Source organism: Bombyx mandarina, chromosome 05 (genome assembly GCF_030267445.1).
Source record: "Bombyx mandarina strain Sakado chromosome 05, ASM3026744v2".
In the NCBI taxonomy this organism is placed as follows: domain Eukaryota; kingdom Metazoa; phylum Arthropoda; class Insecta; order Lepidoptera; family Bombycidae; genus Bombyx; species Bombyx mandarina.
This window is the reverse complement of record NC_143212.1, coordinates 3,642,370-3,667,077: the sequence shown is the minus strand read 5'-3', so window position 1 is coordinate 3,667,077 and position 24,708 is coordinate 3,642,370. Positions and strand designations below refer to the sequence as shown.

Below are 24,708 nucleotides of genomic sequence, written 5' to 3'. Positions count from 1 at the left end.
AAAATTAGAAAATTTGCACACGCATCAAGGACCAAAGAAAAGAGATGAACTTAAGTATTAGTTCTCCGGTTAGTTGGTGGCTAGTATTGAAATGTGTTATTAACATACAGCCTAATCTTTAAGATGTTATGAAATACAGTTTTTTTTTGTGAATTAATTTAGAAAGCCTCTAATTCCAGTCTTTGCCATATTTGCCAAAGTAAGCAAACATGGACTTTTCGGCGGGAACGCGAGGAGTGAAGTTGTGTGATTTTATTTTGATTATTTTGTCTATTTAGTGTTTCTTCGGGTTTAAATGTGTAATAATGGTGGTTTATTAACTGTTAGATATCTGTGAAAGTGCACAAATGTGGGAAAATAAAACAAAGTCGCTGGACGTAACTTCTCGGGATCCTCCAAAAAGTCCACTGAAAAAATCTTAGTAAATGACCACCATTTTACTAAGATTATATTTCATCCCATATCATCTCAATTCATTTCATTTAATTTCATCCCAGTTGATTAGTGTCTCAAATTAATCATCTTCATTTCATTTCACTCAATAATATCATTTTTCATAAAAATATGAATAATATAAATTAAAATAAGACATGACTTAAAGGTCTCAGTTACCAGGTCATAAAATCTCTTAAAAAAAAAAGTAAGCAAACATCATATTGGATAATAAACAGTCAATGTCGCTCGTGGACAGCAATTCCACGGACGTTGCTGCCTTATAAGTTCTACGTTAAAAAAAAACTTTCAAATCGTCTTAAAGAGTGCGAGTTGAATATCGATTCTCGTCATGTACACTTTGTTGGTACACTACCAGCACTTAACACACTGTGCTTGATATCGGGTGCCTAATGTATTCGGTACTAAGAGAGTAACGGTACATCCTTATGTCTCGACCTAAAAATTAAAAGATCGAATCCACTTTTGTCTTTCTTCAGGTCATCTTAAGATCACGTTGTCTAAGTTTTAAGTACCAGTAAATTTTTTTAACTAATTCTAATGTATATACATATAATTAAATATATTTTATTATTAGTTTTTAAGTATACAATAATTGTTAATTTTTTTATCCTAATGCTGTCCATAAATTATGAATATTTACGACTATATTAAAAAAAATTACGATCTTAGTTTTATTAAAATACTATCAACTTTCAACATTATTATTCAGGATCACCAATTACACAATTACTTTGAAAGATGAACAAAATATTTCCCTCTCTTTTTGGTAAATAGAGCTTTCTCTAGCTTTTCTAAAAGTCACTAAAATAACAACTACATTACGTGAACAACCCTTATATACATAGCAATTCTATTTTTTTAATCAAATTCATTTTGGACTTTATTCGTGACATGAATCCACTATGTAATAATATGGCGCGATATTTCGGCATAAGAAGTGTAGCGGAATCAATTAAAATTTATGAAAAAATTGAAAAATGAGTATTATTATTATAACTATCACAAAAGCAAACTTTATACCGAAAAAAGGTATTTTCTTTTCGTTTTTGTGCATAACTAACTGGAAAATAATAGTATAAACTTTATGACAAAGAACGAAAATTTTTTTGTAGAGTCGTGTAATATATTATAGTCAATAAGAATCCAAGTATTGGAGTATAAATAATTTAAGCCCATTAAAAATTAATAAAACCACCTCTGATCATAGCGTAGCATAAACCGTGCCCACGTCCTTACGGATCCATCAGATCCAATAACCTTTGCATTAGATGCCTTCAGCTCTAATACTAGGGGCAGGCTTAGGGACCCCGGTAACCGTACTCGTCGAACTCGACAAAGAGGTCGACGTGCAACCTAACCCATGCATCAGCCCGCTGAGTTTCTCGCCGTATCTTCTCAGCGAGTCGCGATTCCGATCCGGTAGTAGATTCATTCGCGAAACAATTGCTCTTGAGTTGTTAGGTCTCCTTCGGAGGCGCTCGGGCAGTTGTTAGCAAATCCCACCCCTCTTGGCTGAGCCTTTGCTCGCCCACCTGTCCTGGTGAAACTGGAAAGGCCTTCGGGCCACCAGTAAACTTTCAAACATAAAAAAAAAAAAAAAAATTAACCGTGCCTTAACACTCTTCAATCGATTCTGTGCTAGCACTAATCTAAGCCGTTGTTCTAGTATGATGGCCTGGTTTATTATTTGAAAATGTACAATGGTGCACCTAGCGATATACATATGTCCTCGTGTAGCGGAATAACATCGTGCTTTAACTGAGAATCTACTTACAACCCACTTAGCAAAACGTAGTATCATATAATTAGAACAACTTTTACGGCTTATAGACTCGAACTACACCGACGAAACCGTTAAGTATTCAAAACGGATCAGATACAGAATAATTGGTCGTAGTACAAAATGCGGCTACACTGTCGTCTGTCTCCACAGTTATGTTAACTCTTGTTAACTATATAGTGGTCCCGCAGTAGTCGAAATTCGACTATAATTAATTGAAATTATAAGTTTGAACATTATTATGGTTATATTGTCAAAGACTATTATTATACTTCTATAATCACAGATCTCGCCAAGACTACACTTTAGACAAATAATATTAAAGATAAACAATATTAACCTATTTTCAATTTGACCACAGACTTTAAGCATTAACTAAAGTTTGACAATAAAAAAAAGAGTATATAAACATATGTGTATATATCAAATACATGGCAGTGTGTGTCATGTTTTCTTTATTGATTTAATGTATCTTCTATGCATTATTTAAAAAAAATATTAGCATTGTGCACTCCTTCTCTATATTCTCTATAAGTGTGGGATATTTCATACTCCTCCGTCCGCGCAATTTTCATAAAAAGGGGGACAAAGTATTTGCTTCACGTATTAATATTATTATATAGAAAACGTCATCGGTTAACCTTTTCTGTCCGTGTCCCTAGTTCCAAATTTTAATCTATACTAATATTATAAAGAGGAAAGATTTGTTTGTTTGCTTGTTTCGAATAGGCTCCGAAACTACTGGACCGATTTGAAAAATTCTTTTTCCATTAGAAGCCGACATAGGCTACTTTTTTTTATTTATTTTTTTATTTTATTTTTTTGGTTTCATGTGTGTTTTAATGTTTCCGAAGCGAAGCGAGGGCGGGTCGCTAGTGAGAAATAAAGTCATAATGTTATAATCCTATTCTATTTTTTCCTATATACCTATGCTGATAGCCTTTAGAGGCTATTTCAGCTTCTCCTTGACGTGTAGGTACGCTCACGGGGCTCAAACCAGAGTGTTGCTAGCACTGGCCCTAGCCAGAGCAGTTGCTTCGCAGAATCTACCACCGGATCGGAAACGCGACCCACTGAGAAGATCCGGCGAGAAACTCAGTCGGCTGTGTCTATGGGTTAAAGTCCTATTCAATGAATACTGACTACATACAGAGCTTCCATTTCTTTTAGACGTAATCAACGTTAACATATTACTGGTGGTAGGACCTCTTGTGAGTCCGCGCAGGTAGGTACCACCGCCCTGCCTATTTCTGCCGTGAAGCAGTAATGCGTTTCGGCTTGAAGGGTGGGGCAGCCGTTGTAACTATACTGAGACCTTAGAACATTTATTTCAAGGTGGGAGGCGCATTTACGTTGTAGATGTTTATGGGCTCCAGTAACCACTTAACACCAGTGAGCTCGTCCAACCGATCTAAGCAATAAAAAAAAACATATCTCCTATCTTGGCTGTGCACACCCGAATTTTTGTAAGCGTAATGTTTGTTTAGCTAAAACTTCCCACGGGTTGCGCTGTGTTCCTTGGGAGAGAGGTCGTCCGTGTCTATTATTCTCACGGTGCTTTGAAAAGGGTGCGGTAGCGGCGACGAAGCGTAGAGACCTTTGTGTAGAAGATTTCACTTTTTTTTTTTATAACAGCCTTACGTCACACTTGAGCAAGCAAACTATTTATTGAAATTCACTAACAGTCGCCCGTTATTGCAGTAGGCATTGAGCTTAGATATCTTAGTAAGTTTGAAGAGTTTTTCCCAATTAAAAAAGGCGAATCCATAGTAATAGCTTCGACAATCTCTATTAACAGTCGGCCAGTTTGCAATATACCTATTATATTACTCTATAGATATACAATTATTGTGTTGGTAGCCATCATAAAACGCAAGATATTTGACAGATGCCTGAATCTCGCTAACAACATTTTCAAGATTCCGAACAATCATCACATTTGGGACGATGACATAGATAAATTAGCTTAAGTTATCGGCTTACCGAGTAATTCCATCTGCTTGGAGGAAGATCATCCTCCCTTTGTCATTCATCCCAAATGCTTTTGTACATTTCAGTGGATAATGACAAAATAAATAAATTTCCACTTAACCTGCACGTTACACAATAAGTGAATACACGGTTTTAAGGAAACAGAATGGTAATTAGTCAGTCTCGGACTTTCGAACTCTTAAGCTGAGTGACATGACATGGCCGAAACGGAAACCAATAAAGAAGTGTTCCACATTTGTTTATTTATAATCCGACGGCCCCTACTAAGATCTTTACTAGTGTTCTACATGCCCAAACTCAATATAAAGACGAAGACGCTAATCCGAAAATATTTGACAAAGATATCCCGACCTTGATTTCGGATCCCGTAGTACTAAGCAGTCGACCACCGAGGCCTTCATTAAATTATCATCCGTATTACTAAGGTTTTAGAGTACCTGTTAGAGAATCAAAAGTTGATATGTTTGCAAAACATCATGATTTTATAAAGAATTTTCGTTATTCCCCAACACAATTCTCAGTTTCATAGTACAGAACAATGGCCGATAATGCACATACGAAGTCGCACGAGAAAGTTCACTCTCGTCGAAGCCATTGTGTTTACAATCAGTCAGTCACGTTACTGTTTACTCTTATGTGTTTACAATCAGTCGGCGCTACCACCCATTCTTTTGTTACTGCTCACTGAAAATATTGTTGTACATGAATTGATATTAATGAAATTGTGAGATGTATTTTTGGAACGAAGTTCCTTACGGCAGGCTTGGAGGAGATAGGGATTTTGCTGCGCGACCAGACTGAAAAAATGTGATAGTAAAACCGTAAGAAAAAGTCCGTGGAATAAGGCCTTGTTTTCCGCACAGCGATATTTCACCGCGCGATTTTTTTCTCGTAATTCTTTTTTTTTTATATATGGAACTTCGTTCCTTTCTGGTGTCCCACGAAACCACACATCTTTTTTTTGTTCATATTATGAATACATAATAACATCAATTTCAATTCAACGCTCTTTTAAATTTTATCAAACTGCATTATGCAAGAGCGCACTATTCTACAACAACATTATAATTTATGCAAACAACTTTATTTCTATTGCATTAAATTATCCCGAAATATGGAGCAAGAACACAAGATATTAACGGGGCTTACTGTATGCAGATTGATAGGTAATTACCACCCTCAAGGGGGAAATAATGCAATACAATAATAAAATGTTAAATACATTTTTTCTCTGCCTATCCGCTGGTAGTCTAGGCGCAGAATCTACCACCGGATCGGAATCATGACCCACTGAGAATATCTTACACTTTGTTGCTTTTAAATAACACTTTGTTGCTGTTAAATACAGCAAAATAAGGGCAATATACGAAATAAATGAATGAAAATTAAAACGATATTAATGCGATCTCTTACAGTCAATCTTTACATGGAGTATTTAGGAAATTACATAATAAAATTATGTACATATAAAACATACAATATAATGCTTAATACATAACATAAACCTTATTTCGTATGGAACTATGAAACAGCCACGCGTTTCGATATCAAGGGTGATTAAGTACTGGTTAAAATCAATGGTGACTTCGTGTTGATTCCTAATGACGGGCCGGTTCATGCATGACATAAAAATTATTAATACCTACTTACATAAGCTTCACAGCCTTCAGAGGCATGGAACTAGTAATTGTACGAAGTGTCAGTTTAAGCTATCAGGATGCAAACGCTTCCGAGGGTACAAGCTAGCGTAAACACTTCACGGGATATGGAGAACAGATAATGATGCAAAATTATATACAACAAAAGGATGACACGTTCGTGAGCCAACACGCAAGATCCCCGGTGTACTTGTTTTCTTTGTATGATTGCAGTATTACTGGCGGCCCGGAGGCCTTTCCAGTTTCACCAGGACAGGTGGGCGAGCAAGGGCTCAACCAGGAGGGGTGGGATTTGCTAACAGCTGCCCAAGCGCTTCCGAAGAAAACCTAACAACTCAAGAGCAGCTGTTTCGCGAATGAATCTACTACCGGATCGGAATCGCGACCCGCTGAGAAGATCCGGCGAGAAACTCAGCGAGCTGATGCATAGGCTAGGTTGCACGTCGAACTTTTTGCCGAATTCGACGAGTACGGTTACCGGAGGTGTACTTGTATTGAGCGATGCGACGGTGATGTGTACCAAAATATCTATTATAGGTAAATTACTTACCTAATACATTTTCGCGATTTATTTATTCTAAGACTAGCGACCCGCCCTCAATTCGCTTCGGAAACTGTAATTTATTATTGATTTCTCCACTATTTAATGGATGTTATTATACATATAAACCTTCCTCTTCAATCACTCTATCTATTAAAAAAAACCGCATCAAAATCCGTTGCGTAGTTTTAAAGATTTAAGCATACATAGAGACAGACAGATATAGGGACAGAGAAAGTGATTTTGTTTTATAGTATGTAGTGATAAAGGAAAAACCATGAATTATCAAATTCCAAGATAGGTATGTGGATTCTTTTAAATTAACATGCAAAAATTTTATTATTTCTAATTTCAATTAAAAATGTCTACATGACCATTTTCGGTACACCTTTGAATTGTTCAAAAATAACATTTATTTTATTGCCATAATGATTACAAATAATTAGCAAAAAACGTGGTTTACCTTTAATCATATCATCGAAGAAATAATTAATCAGTGTTTGTGAATACATCAAAATAGCCTTTAATAAATTATGAGCATTTATTTTTATTTACACTTTTATTGACAGGGCCTGTCGACAGCTCGGTTCGCATGGATATCAACTGTTAAACACGTTTTTAAATAAGTTGTTACTACAATTACGCTCACGTACTCACGTCTGAGCTTAACAACTGCGAAAGAACTTCCGCCCTTTACGCCTAAAATACATATATTTTTTGTTGATTTCTCACGATTATACCGGACAAGTGAAATAAAAAAATTAAACAAGCCATAACGAATTAAGACAGTGATTCATGATGTCTCAGAAAAAGAGACAAGCCAAAAAAATTCGACACAGTTAATTACCACGAAGACCAAATCAAACGTAAGACTAGATCTATGAATACACATTCGAAAATAAGCTTTGAAGGTTTCAAGATAAGATGCAATGTCGCTCAGAGTAGCGTAGGTACTATTTACAAAAATAATTGCAGTACTGCCAAAACTACGTCCTACGCAGAACTAGATCCTTAAATAATGTGGGTGACGGCAATATCCAGTTTGGACTTAATAGTGCAGAATTCATAGTCTTGTTTGCTTTTTTTTTTATAAACCTTTATAAACAATTTAGAAGATATTTGCAAGGATATGCGAGTGTAGGTTCTACGAAATACTGATACCATTAAAAATAAAATATCATAAGGTGATTAAGCTAGTAGTAGTAATAAAAACCGTTTCCACCAAACACTACTGCCATCTCTCATCAGGACATTTCACGATACACACATAGATTATTAGATAAAACACTAATAGAGACAGATCTCGGAATTGAGAAACTGAAACTACGAAACCGAAACTAGAAAGATAAACTAAAACTGAACTATGCACACGTTTAAAATCATTGCTAATGAAGCGTAGTTAGTCATAATTGAGACCGTCAGTGCAAAAGTGGCCTAAAGGATAAGACGTCCTCGTGTTGAAGCGATGCACCGGTGTTCGAATCCCGCAGGCGGGTACCAATTTTTGTAATGAAATACGTACTCAACAAATGTTTACGATTGACATCCACGGTGGAGGAACAACATCGTGCAATAAAAATCAAAACCCGCTTATAATTTGCGTAATTACTGGTGGTAGAACCTCTTGTGAGTCCGCACGGGTAGGTACCACCGCCCCGCCTATTTCTGCCGTGAAGCAGTAATGCGTTTCGCTTTGAAGGGTGGGGCAGACTATACTGAGACCTTAGAACTATATCTCAAGGTGCGTGGCGCATTTACGTTGTAGATGTCTATGGGCTCCAGTAACCACTTAACACCAGGTGGGCTGTGAGCTCGTCCACACATCAAAGCAATAAAAAAAATACCCGGAATTTTTTATATTCGCGCTTAGATATTGAAATTTATTTTAAAAATAATAAATTTTCGTGCAAAACCGGCCTATCCCTTTGTATATTTCATTAAAATGTTAATTAATAGGTTTTGCATTTTCTGTAATAAAGTTATATTGAGGGGTGAAAGATTATTTGGTTTAAGTGACATTTTTCTTTGTAATTAAAGGTCCGTTTTATTTCGTATTAGTATCAACAACTCGACGTTTTTAATTTAACTTAACAATTAAGTTTCTTCAATCAAGTTTAACCCATTCAAATAGTTAAAGATTTTTTTATTATTATTAAATATTTTCCAAGTTTTAAGCTTTAAATATCTTTCCTGTAAATTTGCAAAAATGTCACTTAAATCAATAATCCTTTCACTTCTCGATATAAAAAATTGTCTTCAAACGCGTGTGTTTCTGGCTTGGATATTTACATAAATCAATAAAGGTTTCTTCTTCTTCTTAGTCGAATACTTCATTGCTGAAGGTCGTGTCCTTGAAAGCCCTTCGTGGCTCTTTGTACCTTCAGCTTCCATTTGCTTCGGTTTTCGGCTTCTCTCAGGGCATTCGCAACAGAGAGTTCAGTGAGCGCAGTTATCTGATCCGACCAACGGTTTGGTAAAGGTTTAATTGTATGAAATATAAAGCTATGAATGTTTGTTGCCAGTTAAAAACAATTCGAAAATTTAGCACTGTACTCAATATTATAGCCTCGATAATATAGTAAATTGTTGTAATTAGATTTACTCAATGGCAAAGTAGGAAAGTGGGTCGATTTAATAAACAAAAAATAAGTGACTAGCGCGAGCCGTGGCCGCGTGGTGGTGTGGGCTCAGTGACAAAATGGTCACGATGAAAACTTTCAGATTGAGGATTTTTTTCGGATTGAGGTACTCAACAAATTGACTTCCACAGTTAAGGAATAACATCATGTAATAAAAATGAAACCCGCAAAATTATAATTTGCGTAATTACTGATGGTAGGACATCTTTTGAGTCCGCGCAGGTAGGTACCACCGCCCTGCCTATTTCTGCCGTGAAGCAGAAATGCGTTTCGGTTTGAAGAGTGGGGCAGCCGTTGTATACTGTAATCTTAGAACTTATATCCCAAGGTGGGTGGCGCATTTACGTTGTAGATGTCCATGGGCTCCAGTAACCACTTAACACCAGGCGGGCTATGAGCTCGTCCACCTATCAAAGCAAAAAAAAATAATTGTAAACACGCCCCTAAAATTATTAATTATGATTTAACTTAAACGATTTAACTTTAACTTACTGTGTGAATTGATTTATGTTAAATTATTTTGATTTGTTATCTATTAATAAAGGATAACTTATATGGAGAATAAAAAACTTAAACGATGTTTATTCTAACAAGCGTTTTTTACACGCTTTATCTTAGCTTCACTTGTATGTATGTTTGTATGTTTGTAACTGACTCCTTTAGACGCGATTTTGACCCACTTTAAACGGCCAGATTTCATTCAAACTTTGTAAATTTATCGAGGACCGATGACGATACACTAATTTGATAAGATTATTCCATTATTCAATTTGCAAAATAAGATTTTTGCCAATTTATATAATTGTTATCTATAGTCGATAAGGTACAAATTGATGTTAAAGTACTTAATAGTTTTAAAAATACGCTTTTATAGAAAATTTAACTAAAAAATGAAAAATAAATAATAGTTTAAAAAAACTAAAAAACACAATTTTTTTACAATATATAATATGTATATATTTTTTACACTATTTTCAATTTAAATTTATTAAAATTTATTTTCTATTTTTTAGTTGAATTTTATATAAAGCGTGTTTTTTAGTTTTTTTAAACTATTATTTTTTCCCTACCTAATCGTTGGTAGCCTAATAGCTATTCCAACTTCGCACGAACCTGTAGGTGAGCTTACGGGCTCAACCTGAGAGAATTTGCTAACAATAGCCCTAGCAAGAGCAGTGCTTCGTTGTATCTACTACCGGGTAGGAATTGCGACCCACTGAGAAGATCCGGCGACAAACTCAGTGGGTTGAACGAGCATCATACGTAAACTTCGTCGTTGACATTGCTGTGGAAGTCAATTTGTTGAGTACCTCAATCCGAAAAAAATCCTCAATCTGAAAGTTTTCATCGTGCCATTCAGGATATACATATATAGACAGAACAGGACAAAAGTTATACAAACTGTGCATAATTGTTTTGTTTTAATAAAAAAATCTACATTTACATTCATGAATCACTACATAGTATAAAACAGTCGCTTTCTCTGTCCCTATATCTGTCTGTCCCTATGTATGCTTAAATCTTTAAAACTACGCAACGGATTTTGAAGCGGTTTTTTTAATAGATAGAGTGATTGAAGAGGAAGGTTTATATGTATAATAACATCCATTAATTAGTGGAGAAATCAATAATAAATTTCAGTTTCCGAAGCGAAGCAAGGGCGGGTCGCTAGTATTTATATAACGCGGGAGGCTTCGAACTGCCACAACCTGGTTTGGATAGTATAAATAACACATAGGTAACTACGTGAGCATCAGAATCTGTAATATTATAACAGGTGCAAGGAATAACATTGTAACTCATGTTCAACTAGAATATAACTCATATTCAGATAAAATTGAGTTACAATGTTATTCCTCGCACCCGTTGAATGTGTCCGATTTCATCAAAACGGAATGTTACTCGAAAACGCTATCATACATCAAACATACATCCATTTGTTTACACTACCCGTACGCCACATGCCCTATTTTTGTAATATACCAGAAACATTATCTAAGGTGCCAATCAATAACCAATGCACAAAATTTAAACTCAATTGCATAAACGCAATCTATACTATAAATAAGCAAAGACAATTTTTGTTCCATTTTCCTGTCTGTTGTTAAACTAGGGTTAAAAAAAATCCGTTGATAAACCGATATTTTTTGCTTAGTACCTATTGACGATTTTTATTGTTATCGATTTAAAAAAAACCTTTATAAACTGGTATTTTTTCCCGCATCACAAGAAAAAATATCAATAACAACAAACAAAAGTGAAAATGTGAAACTTAAATGAATCTGATTTTTTTTATTGCCCTTGTAGGCAGACGAGCATACGACCCACCTGATGGTGAGTAATTACCGCCTAAGGACATCATCAAAGCCATGGACAGAGCCAAGCCGCTACCTACCGTTTAATACTCTTCACAAGCCTCGTTTGATTCATGATTATATACGAATTTCGACCAATTAAAATCATGCAAAACACAATGAAACAGACATCATTAATAATACCAAATTTCATGTTAAAGATACCGCGACCTTGGCTCATCACGATACGGTTCTATTGTCATATGAAGTCAGCTGATGACATCATTCTAATTGTAAGATGGAGGTCGACGTACGGTACTTTAGTGAATATAAGACGACCGCATCGACGGCTTAACGCCAGACTCTGCAATGCCTGACGATAAATCGTATCCTAGTGCTTTAGAATAGTTCTTTAAATTATACACAGATCATTCATTGGACGAGCTAAACCGATGTTAACTTGTTAAAGAATTGCATAAACCTCACAACATGAATGTCGTGACATACCTTGAGCGATGAGGTCTCAATTGTATAATATGTCGGGACCCTTCAAAACGAAACGCATCACTGTAGAAATTCTGAACAGAGATAGACGGGGCAGTTAGACCCTGCCAGTACCCAGTTATTGTCTCTTGTGAGTCAGCACGGGCAGGTACCAGCGCCCTGCCTATTTCTGCCGTGAAGCAGTAATGCGTTTCGGTTTGCACGGTGGGGCAGCCGTTGTAACTATACAGTATACTGAGACCTTAGAACTTATATCTCAAGGAGGGTGGCGCATTTACGTTGTAGATGTCTATGGGCTCCAGTAAGCACTTAACATCAGATGGGCTGTGAGCTCGTCCATCCATCTAAGCAAAAAAAAAAAACAACATGTGGGCTGTGAGATCGTCCACCCATCTAAGCAATAAAAAATTTAAAAAAACCCGGAAAAATTTTACACTAAATTTAAAAACGTTTTAAGACACGAAGATAAGTCTTAAAGCACGTCTGATAGTACCCAGTAGTATAGGATTAGCGTTTAGCGAACACTTAATGTCAGATAGCTAGCCTAAACTATAAAAAAGCACTTTTTATTACAATGGCAATGATCTAATTGGAGGGAAATTGCAATCATATTGTCAATGCCACATGCGCTATAAACCTTACTCTGTTTACAGCTAAAGTTATTGAAAATATTATGTTCGTTTAAAGTATTTTAAATAAAGAACACATAAGCGGCACGATTTCTGAATTCGCATCGCAAAAAGAATTTAATATTATTGATACACTAAAACCACTTAACACACCCAACCATATTTAATAAAATCCCTTTGCCTGAACAAGACATTAAAAATGCTACATTAAAACACTCAAGCAATCTACAAAGTTCATCGACCTATATTGTTTGTTTATTAAGGAATGTTTTTTCACAAACATCTCATCGATCTTATTGATAACTTTATATCTCAAGGTACCCACCTTGTACGTTGTAGATGTCTATAGGCTCCAGTAACCACTTAACACCAGGTGGGCTGTGAGCTCGTCCGCCCATCTAAGCAATAAAAAATAATAATAATAATCAATAAGTTGAGAACAAATAACAAAAAAAAATGTAAACTTTGTGATTCGCTACTAACCGAAAAATATAGCTGGCATAAAGAAATATCAAAGATAAAAAAAATACGAGGATAAAATCGCTTTAGGTTATGAAAACATTTACTTTAAAATTATAGGATCATATTAGATTTGATTTCAGATAATTTAAGGAATTTAAACTATGCTAAATATAAGATTCATTTTAACACAACAAATAAGGATACTCCTACTTATAAATTACAAATATACCCCGTTATTTTAACCGAGCCGCATACCATAGCTAAATGGAAAGAAATAAAAAATGTATTTCGTTAACCAAATTTTAACTATAACATGTAAAATAAAGAATTTTAAATTTTGTTAAGAAAATTTTAATCGAATAAATAACGCGGGTAGATTCACGGGACACCCAGTTCAATTATAAGTCTCGGTGATTACATGTATCTCAATGAATGTGTATAAAAAGATTACATTCAAGTTCCAACAATTTATTACAGAACATTTGAAGCGATATCGATTTAATTTTTGACAATAATTATATTAGAGCTATTAAAATTCTCTCCGAGGTCACCCTATGTCCGTTATAACTGCAATAAAAAAATGAATTCACGTTTAATAGGGAGAATATGGTGTGTGAATAAATACGGACTCCTAATAACAATCGTACAACATTGTATTATCATCCGTCACCTGCCTTAAGATATTACTCATATTACTGATATTAAATCTATTTAATATCAATTTTAATTTCGTCCTTTTATTTTATTATAGCTTTTACAAAGCCAATTTTAAGCTTCTTAATAATGCATTAGATCTCATTCACAATTATGTTATATTCTGATACATATTAAAAAAGGACCTATTTATATTTGTACATATTTATATAGTACTATGTTATATGAACTCAAACAGCCGATAGAAGTATCATCAACTTACAAATTAGAAATGACTATTACTATCTCAAACAATTAAAATCCTTATGTCAGTCACATTAATGTCTACACTTTTTTATTCTATTTATAACAAGCATATGAGAACCTCTAATTTTCCTTTCACTTGTAAAATGATTTTACTGTTTTCTTAATAAAAACTTTCTATTTAATACTCTACGTGAGGTTCGATTGGGTGCGTTAATAGCGATCGATTTCTATTGGAAATTGTCTAAGACAATCGTTTCGCTATTGTGTTTTAGCGAAAGCTGTTACTAAGTTGATACACGGACAAAAAATGAACCGAAACAAACAATTAATATTGTTTTTTTTATCATAAAACAACTACTCACTTTCATTTCAATATGGACGGGTGGCAATTGAAGGCGAGTAAATTAGAGAGCTATATTATTTCTATGACACGTGGTAATTTCTCGTTTATCAAAACGGCAATACACCAATTTCAGAATCAACCAGAAACTTTAAAGTCCTGATGCATTAGACATTATACTAGGTTTCAAATCTTAGGCATATCGAAATATACCTGATTTTTTTTTCCACAGAAACAAGAGCTCATTAACGATTTCCATAATGAAGAAATAGTATCGTTTAAAAAAAAACAATAATATAGTATAGACAAACGTAATTGAAAAGCATTTCAAGCTTTATACTTATCTCTTAAGTAGGCAGTATCATTCAAAATAAGTATATTTGGCCAGAACAAAACGTAAACTCCGAACGCCATAGCGATAGCATTCAATAGCTATAACAACATGGAATACGTCCGACTGGCGTGCAAGTATCGAATGACCGTCAAAATCACCAACCATGCCGTAACACGTTACGTATAAGTGATAATTGTACGGAGTTTTACAATGCGGAGTCCTAATTATGGAGCTATTCAATACAATCATTGTGAGCAGTGATGGAAATCAAGTTGCATTAGTCATTGAATGTGTCGAGTTCCAAAGGATCTAGACGTAAAGAGTGTAGGTAAGTTCTTAGGAACCAGTAGCTTACAAAAGACGTAGGGATAATATCGCGCAATGAATATCAAACCTATCTTGTTTATCGATTAACATAATCACGGATTATAAGCAGGTGTTACGCCTCAATAGGCTTTAAAGTAATTAAGATAAGCTTCTGGCTACATCATTGAACTTCCCTTCTTGTATATTCTGTGCTTGCCTATATCTGTGTAGTTATGATGTGAAAGTTTTTTTTGTAGTAATTCAGATTACAGGACCTCTTTGACCACCTGTTTTGTATCCAACTGTTATATATTTATTCCTTACCGATGCGCCATTAAACATTGATCAATAAACCAATGTTCTGCTCTTCAAAGAGGAAGTATTTACCATATTATAGTCTTTTTTTTTATTGCCCTTGTAGGCAGAGGAGCATACGGCCCACCTGATGGTGAGTGGTTACCGTCGCCCATGGACTTCAGCAATGCCAGGGGCAGAGCCAAGCCGCTGCCTACCGTTTAATACTCTCCACAAGCCTCGTTTGAAGAAGGACATGTCATAGCGCTCGGGAAACACCGTTGAGGGGAGCTCATTCCATAGCCGGATGGTACGTGGCAAAAAAGATCTCTGGAAACGCACTGTGGATGGCCGCAGTGGCTCCAGGTAGTATGGATGAACTCTACTCCGGTGGCGGTAAAAACGAGATGCCGGTATCATCTCGAACAATTCCTCAGAGCACTCCTCATGGAACATACGGTACAAAATACAGAGGGAACCGAAGTCCCTCCGCAGACCTAGAGGTTCCAAACGTCAAGTCTTGAAAGCGCTTACGCTCTTAATTACACCAAAGAGGCTTTTTGTACTCATACACTAATTTTAAAGCAGTGATTAAGGTATTACTCAATATGATATCTGTGTGGATTACGATTAGATTGCACACATTTAGTATGGATAGTAGATTAGTTGTGTAAAGTTAAGTTTTTGTGCACATTAATTAAATATTTGGAAATTGCAATATATGTATTCCCGTTTCATGTCGACGATTAAATATTTTCGAATTTAGTGTCAAATAAATATCAGTAGTGTGTGTGTGTACACACGTTCATAAAAAAAGGACAGGTTATTCTCTAAAAAAAATCCACTGCCTGACAATACATGTACCGTTGTAATTTAAAGTTGAAGTGAGTAGTAGCCACTGACTAAAAGTGTAATCTTTCTCCATCTTTAAGCCATACTTATAGTCAATAATCCGGTATAAAACTAGCATAAAATATTGTCTAAGAAATACAACGTAAATTCCGTCATCCACCTAGAGACAAGAGTTCTAAGGTCTCAGTTTTAAAAGTACAACGGTTGCCCTAGCCTTTAAGCTGAAACACATTATTGCTTCACGGCAGAAACAGGTGGGGTGGTGGTACCTACCCGTGCGGACTCACAAGACTTCCTACCACCAGTAAAATGATCGTATTCCAAAATCGCAGACAAACTTTTTTTTTATTATATACATAATATATAATGATATGGAGTATTTCAGAATGAATAAACAATAAAAGTCTTGTGTTTTCTGTGATATAATAAGAACACAATATTTAAAGCTCTTAATCTCTTTTTAAATTCATATAAAAAAATTTACAGTAAACGGTATTAATAAACTCTAAAAAACTGAACAACTGAACTCCCTTTTTATCCAATAATATACTTCACTCCATGACACAGAAGAAAAATCCTAAAGACTAAAGAGTTTTAAATAATTAAGGTTTTTTTTTAAATATACAATATACATATAAATGAAATTCATCGATTGCACCCATTCCTCAATGAAGCGTAGATCAGCTGTGGTCATAAGTCCCGTTACATAGAATCTTCTCACATAACGGGCGACCATCCGGAGCGCTGTCGCCTTATTGGCTCAAACTAAACTTCATCGTTTTATCAAAAGACGATGAATTATTCGAAAAAAAAAAACGTGTTTTATAAATGTCTTATCTACAAATAGTCGAGAGCGACATAGGTGATGAAGCGCTATTGATGGTTCTTTCTTCCTGTAGACATCATCATCATGTGGATGATGAAAAAAAATATTTAAAAAATCATCAGCGCTTGTCGAATACTAAGTTATACTGAATCATTTTTGATGCGTGCTCATTTTTCATCAATTTAATTTAGTTGTCATTTGTGAGTAAATTAATTTGTAATCAGGATTTTATATTTCAAAACATTCCGTTGGAAATGTGTGGTTATTTATTAAAAACTGACATGAAACGCGATATATCATTTCAAGGAGTATTAATCGTTCTTGTTGAGGAAAAATTATAATGTAAATCGTTTTATTTTTGACCTTTTCAAAGTTAAAGTATTTGTTGAAGATCCAGGTAAAATGCGTATGCGTAAATGGTACTGGATATCAACTGAGTCGTACTAAAGCCGTGTTATTAGAAACTTCCAGAACACAGAATTATGGCGCGAAAACTTTTAAATAATTACAGGATTTACACAACGGAACTAAGTTTCGCTGTTTTTTGACGGCATTACAACTTTGTTGTAAAAAAAAAGGCTTACAAATCTACAAAATATTACACATTACAAGCCAAAACTTCTATTCATCTTTCTGGCGGAATACCTTGACGATAATTTTTTTTTGTATAATTGAAGTTATATACGAATCAAACCGTTCGATGCTCAACACTTCTGTTTACATCGATCTTAGAATATATAATAACAATTAAAAGCCAATGACGTCGATTACAGTAGCTTACGTATAAGCATCGAGAATCCAACGGCATTCGGAACTGGTGTGTCAGCCTTGAGGCCCGCATGCCATCAACCGGTTCCAGAACCGGACATTTCTACGAAACGTTCCGAGGCGAACGCAATTTCACAAATACAACAGTTTCGTGGACCGCTCCTTGTTTTAAAAAATGTGTAAGGAAATCGCTCCCGAAGCCCAAACGATAGTAATCTATTATCACTAGGCTCTATTCTCAATCTGACGACAGACTTGTAAACTATAAACAAAAGAGTATATATGCGTGTGTATGTCAAATACACGGTAGTGTGTGTAATGTTTTATTTATTGATTTAATGTATTTTTTATGCTTAATTGTAAAAAAATATTAGTATTGTGCACTCCTTCTCTATATTCTCTATAAGTTTATGTGTTTATTAGTTTATATATTTATTAAGTATTATACACCTCCGTCCGCGCAATTTTCGTAAAAAGGGGTACAAAGTTTTTGCTTCACCTATTAATATATAGATAACGTAAACGGTAAACATTATCTTTTGCTATGTTTGGGAGATTACTGGTGGCCCGGAGGCCTTTCCAGTTTTACCAGAGTATGTGGGCGAACAAAGGGTCAGCCAGGAGGGGTGGCATTTGCTAACCGTTACCCGAGCGCCTCCAAAGGAGACCTAACAATTCAAGAGTAGCTGCTTCACGAAGGAATCTACTACCGGACCAGAATCGCGACCCGCTGAGAAGATCCGGCGAGTAAACTCAGCGGGCTCATGTTTAGGTTAGGTTGCACGTCGAACTCTTTGCCGAGTACCGGAGTCCCTACTCCTAGTGTTAAAGCTAAAGGTGTCTAATGCAAGGGTTGGTAAACATTATTTAATGGGAAATCAATGTAAGACGTTTACAGCCGACGGATACGCGCCCCCGCGTTCCCTACTGATCGAGGATAGCGCCATTTCATTCGGGAAAGCGGTACATTGCGTAGCAAAAGAAATAGCTAACGAAACTTTTGTTATTTAACATTGTTTCTATTGACTGATAAATATCTCTCTTACTTCTACTAGCTATCGCCGTGCAACTGTATTTAAAATATTTGACCTAGGCAAAAGTATATTTTTTCAGTGGACTTCGAAGATTTTAAAACGCGAAACACAATTTGAAGTCATAAGAGTTTAATGACATAAAAACGCATACGATTGCAAAAACACTTTTTGCGCATCAAAATTGATTCCGTTGCGATACCACGTTTGCGTATTTCTGTTGGTTTACTTTATTATGGTGTCAAATATTGAACCTTTTTGCTTGTTCGACAATTTCGCAATATCAACACACCTATTAATCAATATTATTAATTTTTGTTACTAGTTACATTTTTTAGTTTCCTATAAGTGGCTAGTTTCACTATTGATTGTTACAATCATTGCGTTTTCTCTCATATTGTTATGTGAATATTCATTGTTAGTATACATAGTAACCGGTAAAAAGCGTAACAAGGTTACAATAACATCGTTCACCGTCAAGTAAATACATACTTAAAACCCATGTACAAATATAATACCACACCAGTAAATTCCCTGAAATTTCATTGACATTACGTCGGCTTTCGTGTGTAGCAGTAGTAATTTCGTTGATAGTATAATAATATCAAAAATATTCCCTAACGTTAGGTAATAACAACTACTAAACAAAATGTCATCATAATCGAATAAACAGTCTGGAAGAGATCGCTCTTTGCGATAAGAGCGCCAAATGTACTTTTTTATATTTAATGTTTCGCATTGTTTCTTTTGTTGGTGTACAATAAAGAATACTCTCTGTCTCTCTCTCTCTCTCTCTCTCTCTCTCTCTCTCTCTCTCTAAACAGCTCGTGAGGGCATAAAAGACGAACGCACTGCCATTTACACACCCATAGACACAGCCCACTGAGTTTCTCGCCGGATTATCTCAGTGGGTCGCGTTTCCGATCCGGTGGTAGATTCTGCGAAGCACTGCTCTTGCTAGGGTCAGTGTTAGCAACTCTCCGGTTTGAGTCCCGTGAGCTCACCTACAAACGTTAGGGCGAAGCTGAAATAGCCTCTCAAGGCCATCAGCATAGGTAGGAAAAAAAAAAAAATTTACAACGCAATACTACGTACAATTACCACGCCATGTGTAAACAGCGACTGCACTCTATGCACAAGATCATCCAACCAAGGTTTTCTTCATCCGAATACGTTTTGAAATTTTAAAACGCGGCACATACGAATCGTAATTAGCACTTACATAAGTGCGATTAATGCAATAATATCGTATAAGCAACCTTCCGTTCTATTTAAAATAAGCGTTGTGCAAACGACCCCACCCAGATGACCGTGGATAGCTCATTATGAAATTGAATTAGTGCTTAATTGTTTTTATTAAAAAATATGGCCTAAGGCTTTTACATAGAATTTAAATCACTCTGTTTACCGACTTAAAAAGAGCAAGCTTCTGTGTGCAGCTGTGGCGTGGTACAGTAGGCATGAGTGTTTCAATGAACCCCGTTGAATATCTTATCTAATAATAACGGATATAATATATAGATATGTAATGGGTAAAAAAGTATTTACGGACTACTACATACATCAACAGACACAACTACATACATACATCTTTACCTATTTCTAGTGCAAGAGCAGTGCTTCGCAGAATCTACCAACGGATCGGAAACGCGATCCACTGAGAAGATCCGGCGAGAAACTCAGTGGGCTGTCTATGGGTTAATTTACTCGCCGAAACCTCCGTCGAAAGCGACGGGTTCGTCAAGGGCGGTGACCGGTAAGACGGACAATGATAGACTGACTTGACGGTGCAGTCCTTTGCGGCCCTGACTGTCGCGCCGAGGGTCGTGGGTTCGATTCCCACATCAGGCAAAGATAGTGTGATGAATAGGTTTGTTTGCTCTTTGTCTGGTTATTTATTATCTATATATATGTACATTTATATTTATTATTTAAGTATGTCTATCAGTCTTTAGTACCCATAACACAGGGGATCCTAAATCGGGTCCAGATAACGGTACGTGATTTGTCCCAGTTATTATTATTATAGATTGCCTAATGTTCACGTTTGTGACATTTGTTATCCGGTAAGCAAACACCATTGTTTTTTAACGCTTCAAATCGGTAAACTAGGTCACGATTTAGTGTTTTATGATCTACAGAACAATTATTGAAGCAACGTATTGAAACGCTGTGGAATCTTAAGTGTTTCGAAAATAAAATGGTATTCGTTGAAATCCTCAGAATTTCATCGACGGCATTTAGCTTCGTAATACGTTGGCAAGTCACATTTCGCTGGCGTCAAGTAATCAACCCGCGTACCGACCTATGTCGAAAGTCGTCGATTGTGACGAGTGCGCGGAAAACTGAGAGTTCTTGAACCAAATTCAACTGACACCAGGTGAGCGGTCGGACTATTCCTTCAGTTTAGGCAATTAAAAAAAACTTTAAAACTAATCAGTGCACGCAGTCCCTTATATTGAGTTAATTGACGTTCACCCATTAAGCGTATCTAGCACAAATTACCTGGCTGATAATACAAAGTATATTTTTGTTCTTTGTTTGTTAATTTACATATGATTCCCGAATACTGAGGTAGGTATGCTAAACACCGAATTAAATTTTATTTGTAAATGTTACAGTTCTAGTGGTTTTAAACAATACTATATATAACAATACCAGTTAATTTGTATTCTTAGTTGTTTTTGTAGTCCTAGGGTACCCCGCTGGTACATAGGGCCCTCACAAGTTGTATATTATTGTATTATACTGCATTATATTATTATTATTATATTATATATTATCTATTGTATTCTTAGTAATCAACTATTAAAAGTAGAACCATTTGAATGCATAGATGAACATAACCTGGTGTATGCTACATGTTTCCTTTGGATTGACTACCATGCGTACGAATTTGAAGGGTGCGACCCGCATTAAGCCAGTCCTATATTTAAAGGTAATCGGCAATCGCTTTAAATATGGGGAAATTGTTAAATTAAAATATATAGCGGTATAATCTCGGTATAATAAAAAAAATTTACGCTTCAAAAATTGTGGGAATTTTTCAATGAACACACGCTAATAAGTCTGAAAAATTGGAAAAAGCATAATGTTAAATAAACGCAGCGATATGGCTGGGCACTCCCAGTCTATTTTATTCAATAAAATAGACAAAACAAAGAGAGCTCAAATCAAATTTACCTTCGTAATGGTTTTCTTCATCGTCGTTGTGGTGTGGTGTGCTGATGTGTCGGTATAGATCCTCGTACTCCGCCCAGTACGCGGCGAGGGTAGATGGGTCAGGCGCCCGGGCCGGCAGCGGCAACGCCATGCGAACTTCCGGCGACTCCTGCGAAAATTTCAAATAAATCATTATTATTATTATTTCCTGCCTAATCTGATAGCCTTGAGAGGCTATTTCAGCGTAACCTTAACTAGTAGGTGAGCTCACGGGGCTCAAACTGGAGTGATGCTAACACTGACCCTAGCAAGAGCAGTGCTTCGCAGAATCTACCACCGGATCGGAAACGCGACCCGCTGAGAAGATCCGGCGAGAAACTCAGTGGGCTTAAATTAATGCTAGTGGTCCCACAGTAGTCGAAATTCGACTATAATTAATTGAAATTATTAATTTGAGCATTATTAAGGTTTTATTGTCAAAGACTATTTATTATACTTCTAATCACAGATTTCGCCAAGGCTAACAACTATACACTTACAATATTAATCTATTCTGAATTTGACCACAGACTTTAACAATAAACTAAAGAGTATATATGTACAAGTATGTGTGTGTGTGGTTGTGTGTCAAATACATGGTAGTGTGTGTAATGTTTTTTTATTGATTTAATATATTTTTATGCATAATTTAACAAAAAAAAAATTGCATTCTGCATTCCTTCACTATATTCTATATAAGCGCAATTTTCGTAAAAAAGGGTACAAAGTTTTTGCTTCACGTATTAATATATAGATTATAGTGTTACACCTATTCTTTATTTGTATTGAACATTTAATATTTTGGACAGAATACGATTATGCAAGTATAAGCAAACAGCCTTAGTCTTCTTTTAAAATCTAGTAAAGACGTTTTGTTGATTGAGTAACGTGAATCCTACATAAGGCCGTTTCCAAAATTTGTCTATGGAGCAATATAATTGAGAATTGCATCTTTCTTTAACAGCGCCAAGACTGCACGAGGATGTGAAAGTAACATTGTTAGACTCCATTGCTGCGTATTATTACGAGACGTTGTATCAAGTCAAGTATCAAAGGTCTGTCAAGTGAATCAAAACCATTCACAGTAATTCATATATCAAGAAATGCAAATGTAAAATTTTCAATGATAAACAATTTCGTTTATAACATTCTCAAACATCAATCCAGAATATACACAGTCAATATAGACATACAGACAATATAGACAGAAATCAAACAGTGATTCGAGGCAGCATTAAAACAGTATTTTCTTGGGTATACTTACGCGAGTAGTAGACATAATTAAAACTTAATGTAACGTTTATTATTTTTATTATATTATTTCCGATACTTTATAGTTTTATGGTCCAAGACGACTACGTAATGCGCGTAATACGATGACAATAAAAAGGCGAGATTAAACCGTAATTATAGTAACCTTATCTAGCAAGCCTCAGGCTCGTTGGAGTGACGATCTATCCAGGGTGTCTGGCAAGAGCTGGATGAGAAAAGCCGAGGATTTTGCTCAGTGGGTTGGAATTGGAGTGGCCTATGCCCAACAGTGGACTGATATAGCCTGCTAATTATAGTAACCGTAGCCGTAATATTTAGCCGTTATAGCATCAAAACAGTTACAAATTACAAAACAGTTTGAAGTCGTCGTGGCCTAAAGGATAAAGACGTCCGGTGCATTCGTATTAAGCGATGCAACGCTGTTCGAATCCCGCAGGCGGATACCAACTTTTCTGATGAAATACGTATTCAACAAATGTTCACGATTGTCTTCCACGGTGAAGGAATAACATAACCGGGTAATAGTGTAATAAAAATCAAACCCGCAAAATTATAATTTGCGTAATTACTGGTGGTAGGACCTCTTGTGAGCCCACGCGGATAGGTACCACCGCCCTGCCTATTTCTGCCGTGAAGCAGTACTGCGTTTCGGTTTGAAGAGCGGGGCAGTCGTTGTAACTATATTGAGACTTTAGAACTGAGATCTCAAGGTGGGTGGGGCATTTACGTCGTAGATGTCTATGGGCTCCGGTAACCACTTAACAACCAGGTGGGCTGTGAGCTCGTCCACCCATCTAAGCAATAAAAAAAATACGCTTCCAAACAATTCATGATCCAAAGGACGTCACCACCAACAAATGAGATCACGAATATGTCGGGCGGTGCCACAAAGCAAGCAACGTGTCGAAAACATTGGCCAATCCTTTCGAATCCAACCAGCATACATACAATGCTCATTACGAAACTACCCATTAAAATTCATATTTTATCTCGGTCCGGTATTTAGATTTACGACCGACACCAGATACAATTGTTCTAATGTTTTTAATTAATATAAGCTTTGCTTTAAATTCAACTTAATTTCGCCTTGATTTTACATTTGACATAACATGGTAATTGTAACGTGGGAATTGTATCTGGTTATGTCATTTGAACAAGAAAAGGTTAGGAGACTGCGAAAAGTTACGTCAAACGAAATTTAGAATTTCAACAGGGCTATGACTACACAGCATTATTTTAAAAAGTTTTCAAAATAAACTTTAAAGTACGCCCGTAGAATAAATAGCCCTAAAATCAATGTATGTATTTTTTATTATTTACATAATACTTTACATATTTACAATCTGAAAATGTGTAAATTTTGATCGTTGTCTACAGTGAATTATGAAGAATAAAGACGAGGTAGTCGTCTTTTTAACCGTGCATTGTATTGGTTATATATTCCCGGTCCTGTGAGCCCTCATGAGTTTTTTTTTTATGATTGAAGGATTACTGTTCTCCCTGAGGCCTTTCCAGTTTCATCAGAACAGGTGGGCGAGCAAAGGCTCAGCCAGGAGGGGACCCGCATGAGTAAGTACCATGGTCCCCTTTATTTCTGCAGTTGCATTTCGGTTTGAAAGGTGAGGCAGC

General features: G+C 35.9%; 1 protein-coding gene across 2 annotated transcripts in view; it reads right to left on the bottom strand.

Moving 5' to 3' along the window:
* The window catches only part of conu (Rho GTPase-activating protein conundrum), a 137,504-nt gene that overhangs the window by 36,669 nt on the left and 76,127 nt on the right, over nt 1-24,708 (bottom strand). For both annotated transcript variants that reach the window (XM_089727311.1, XM_089727312.1), the window contains one exon: nt 21,790-21,937. In XM_089727311.1, coding sequence (XP_089583437.1) covers nt 21,790-21,937 — 148 coding nt within the window. The remainder of the gene's footprint in view (nt 1-21,789; nt 21,938-24,708) is intronic.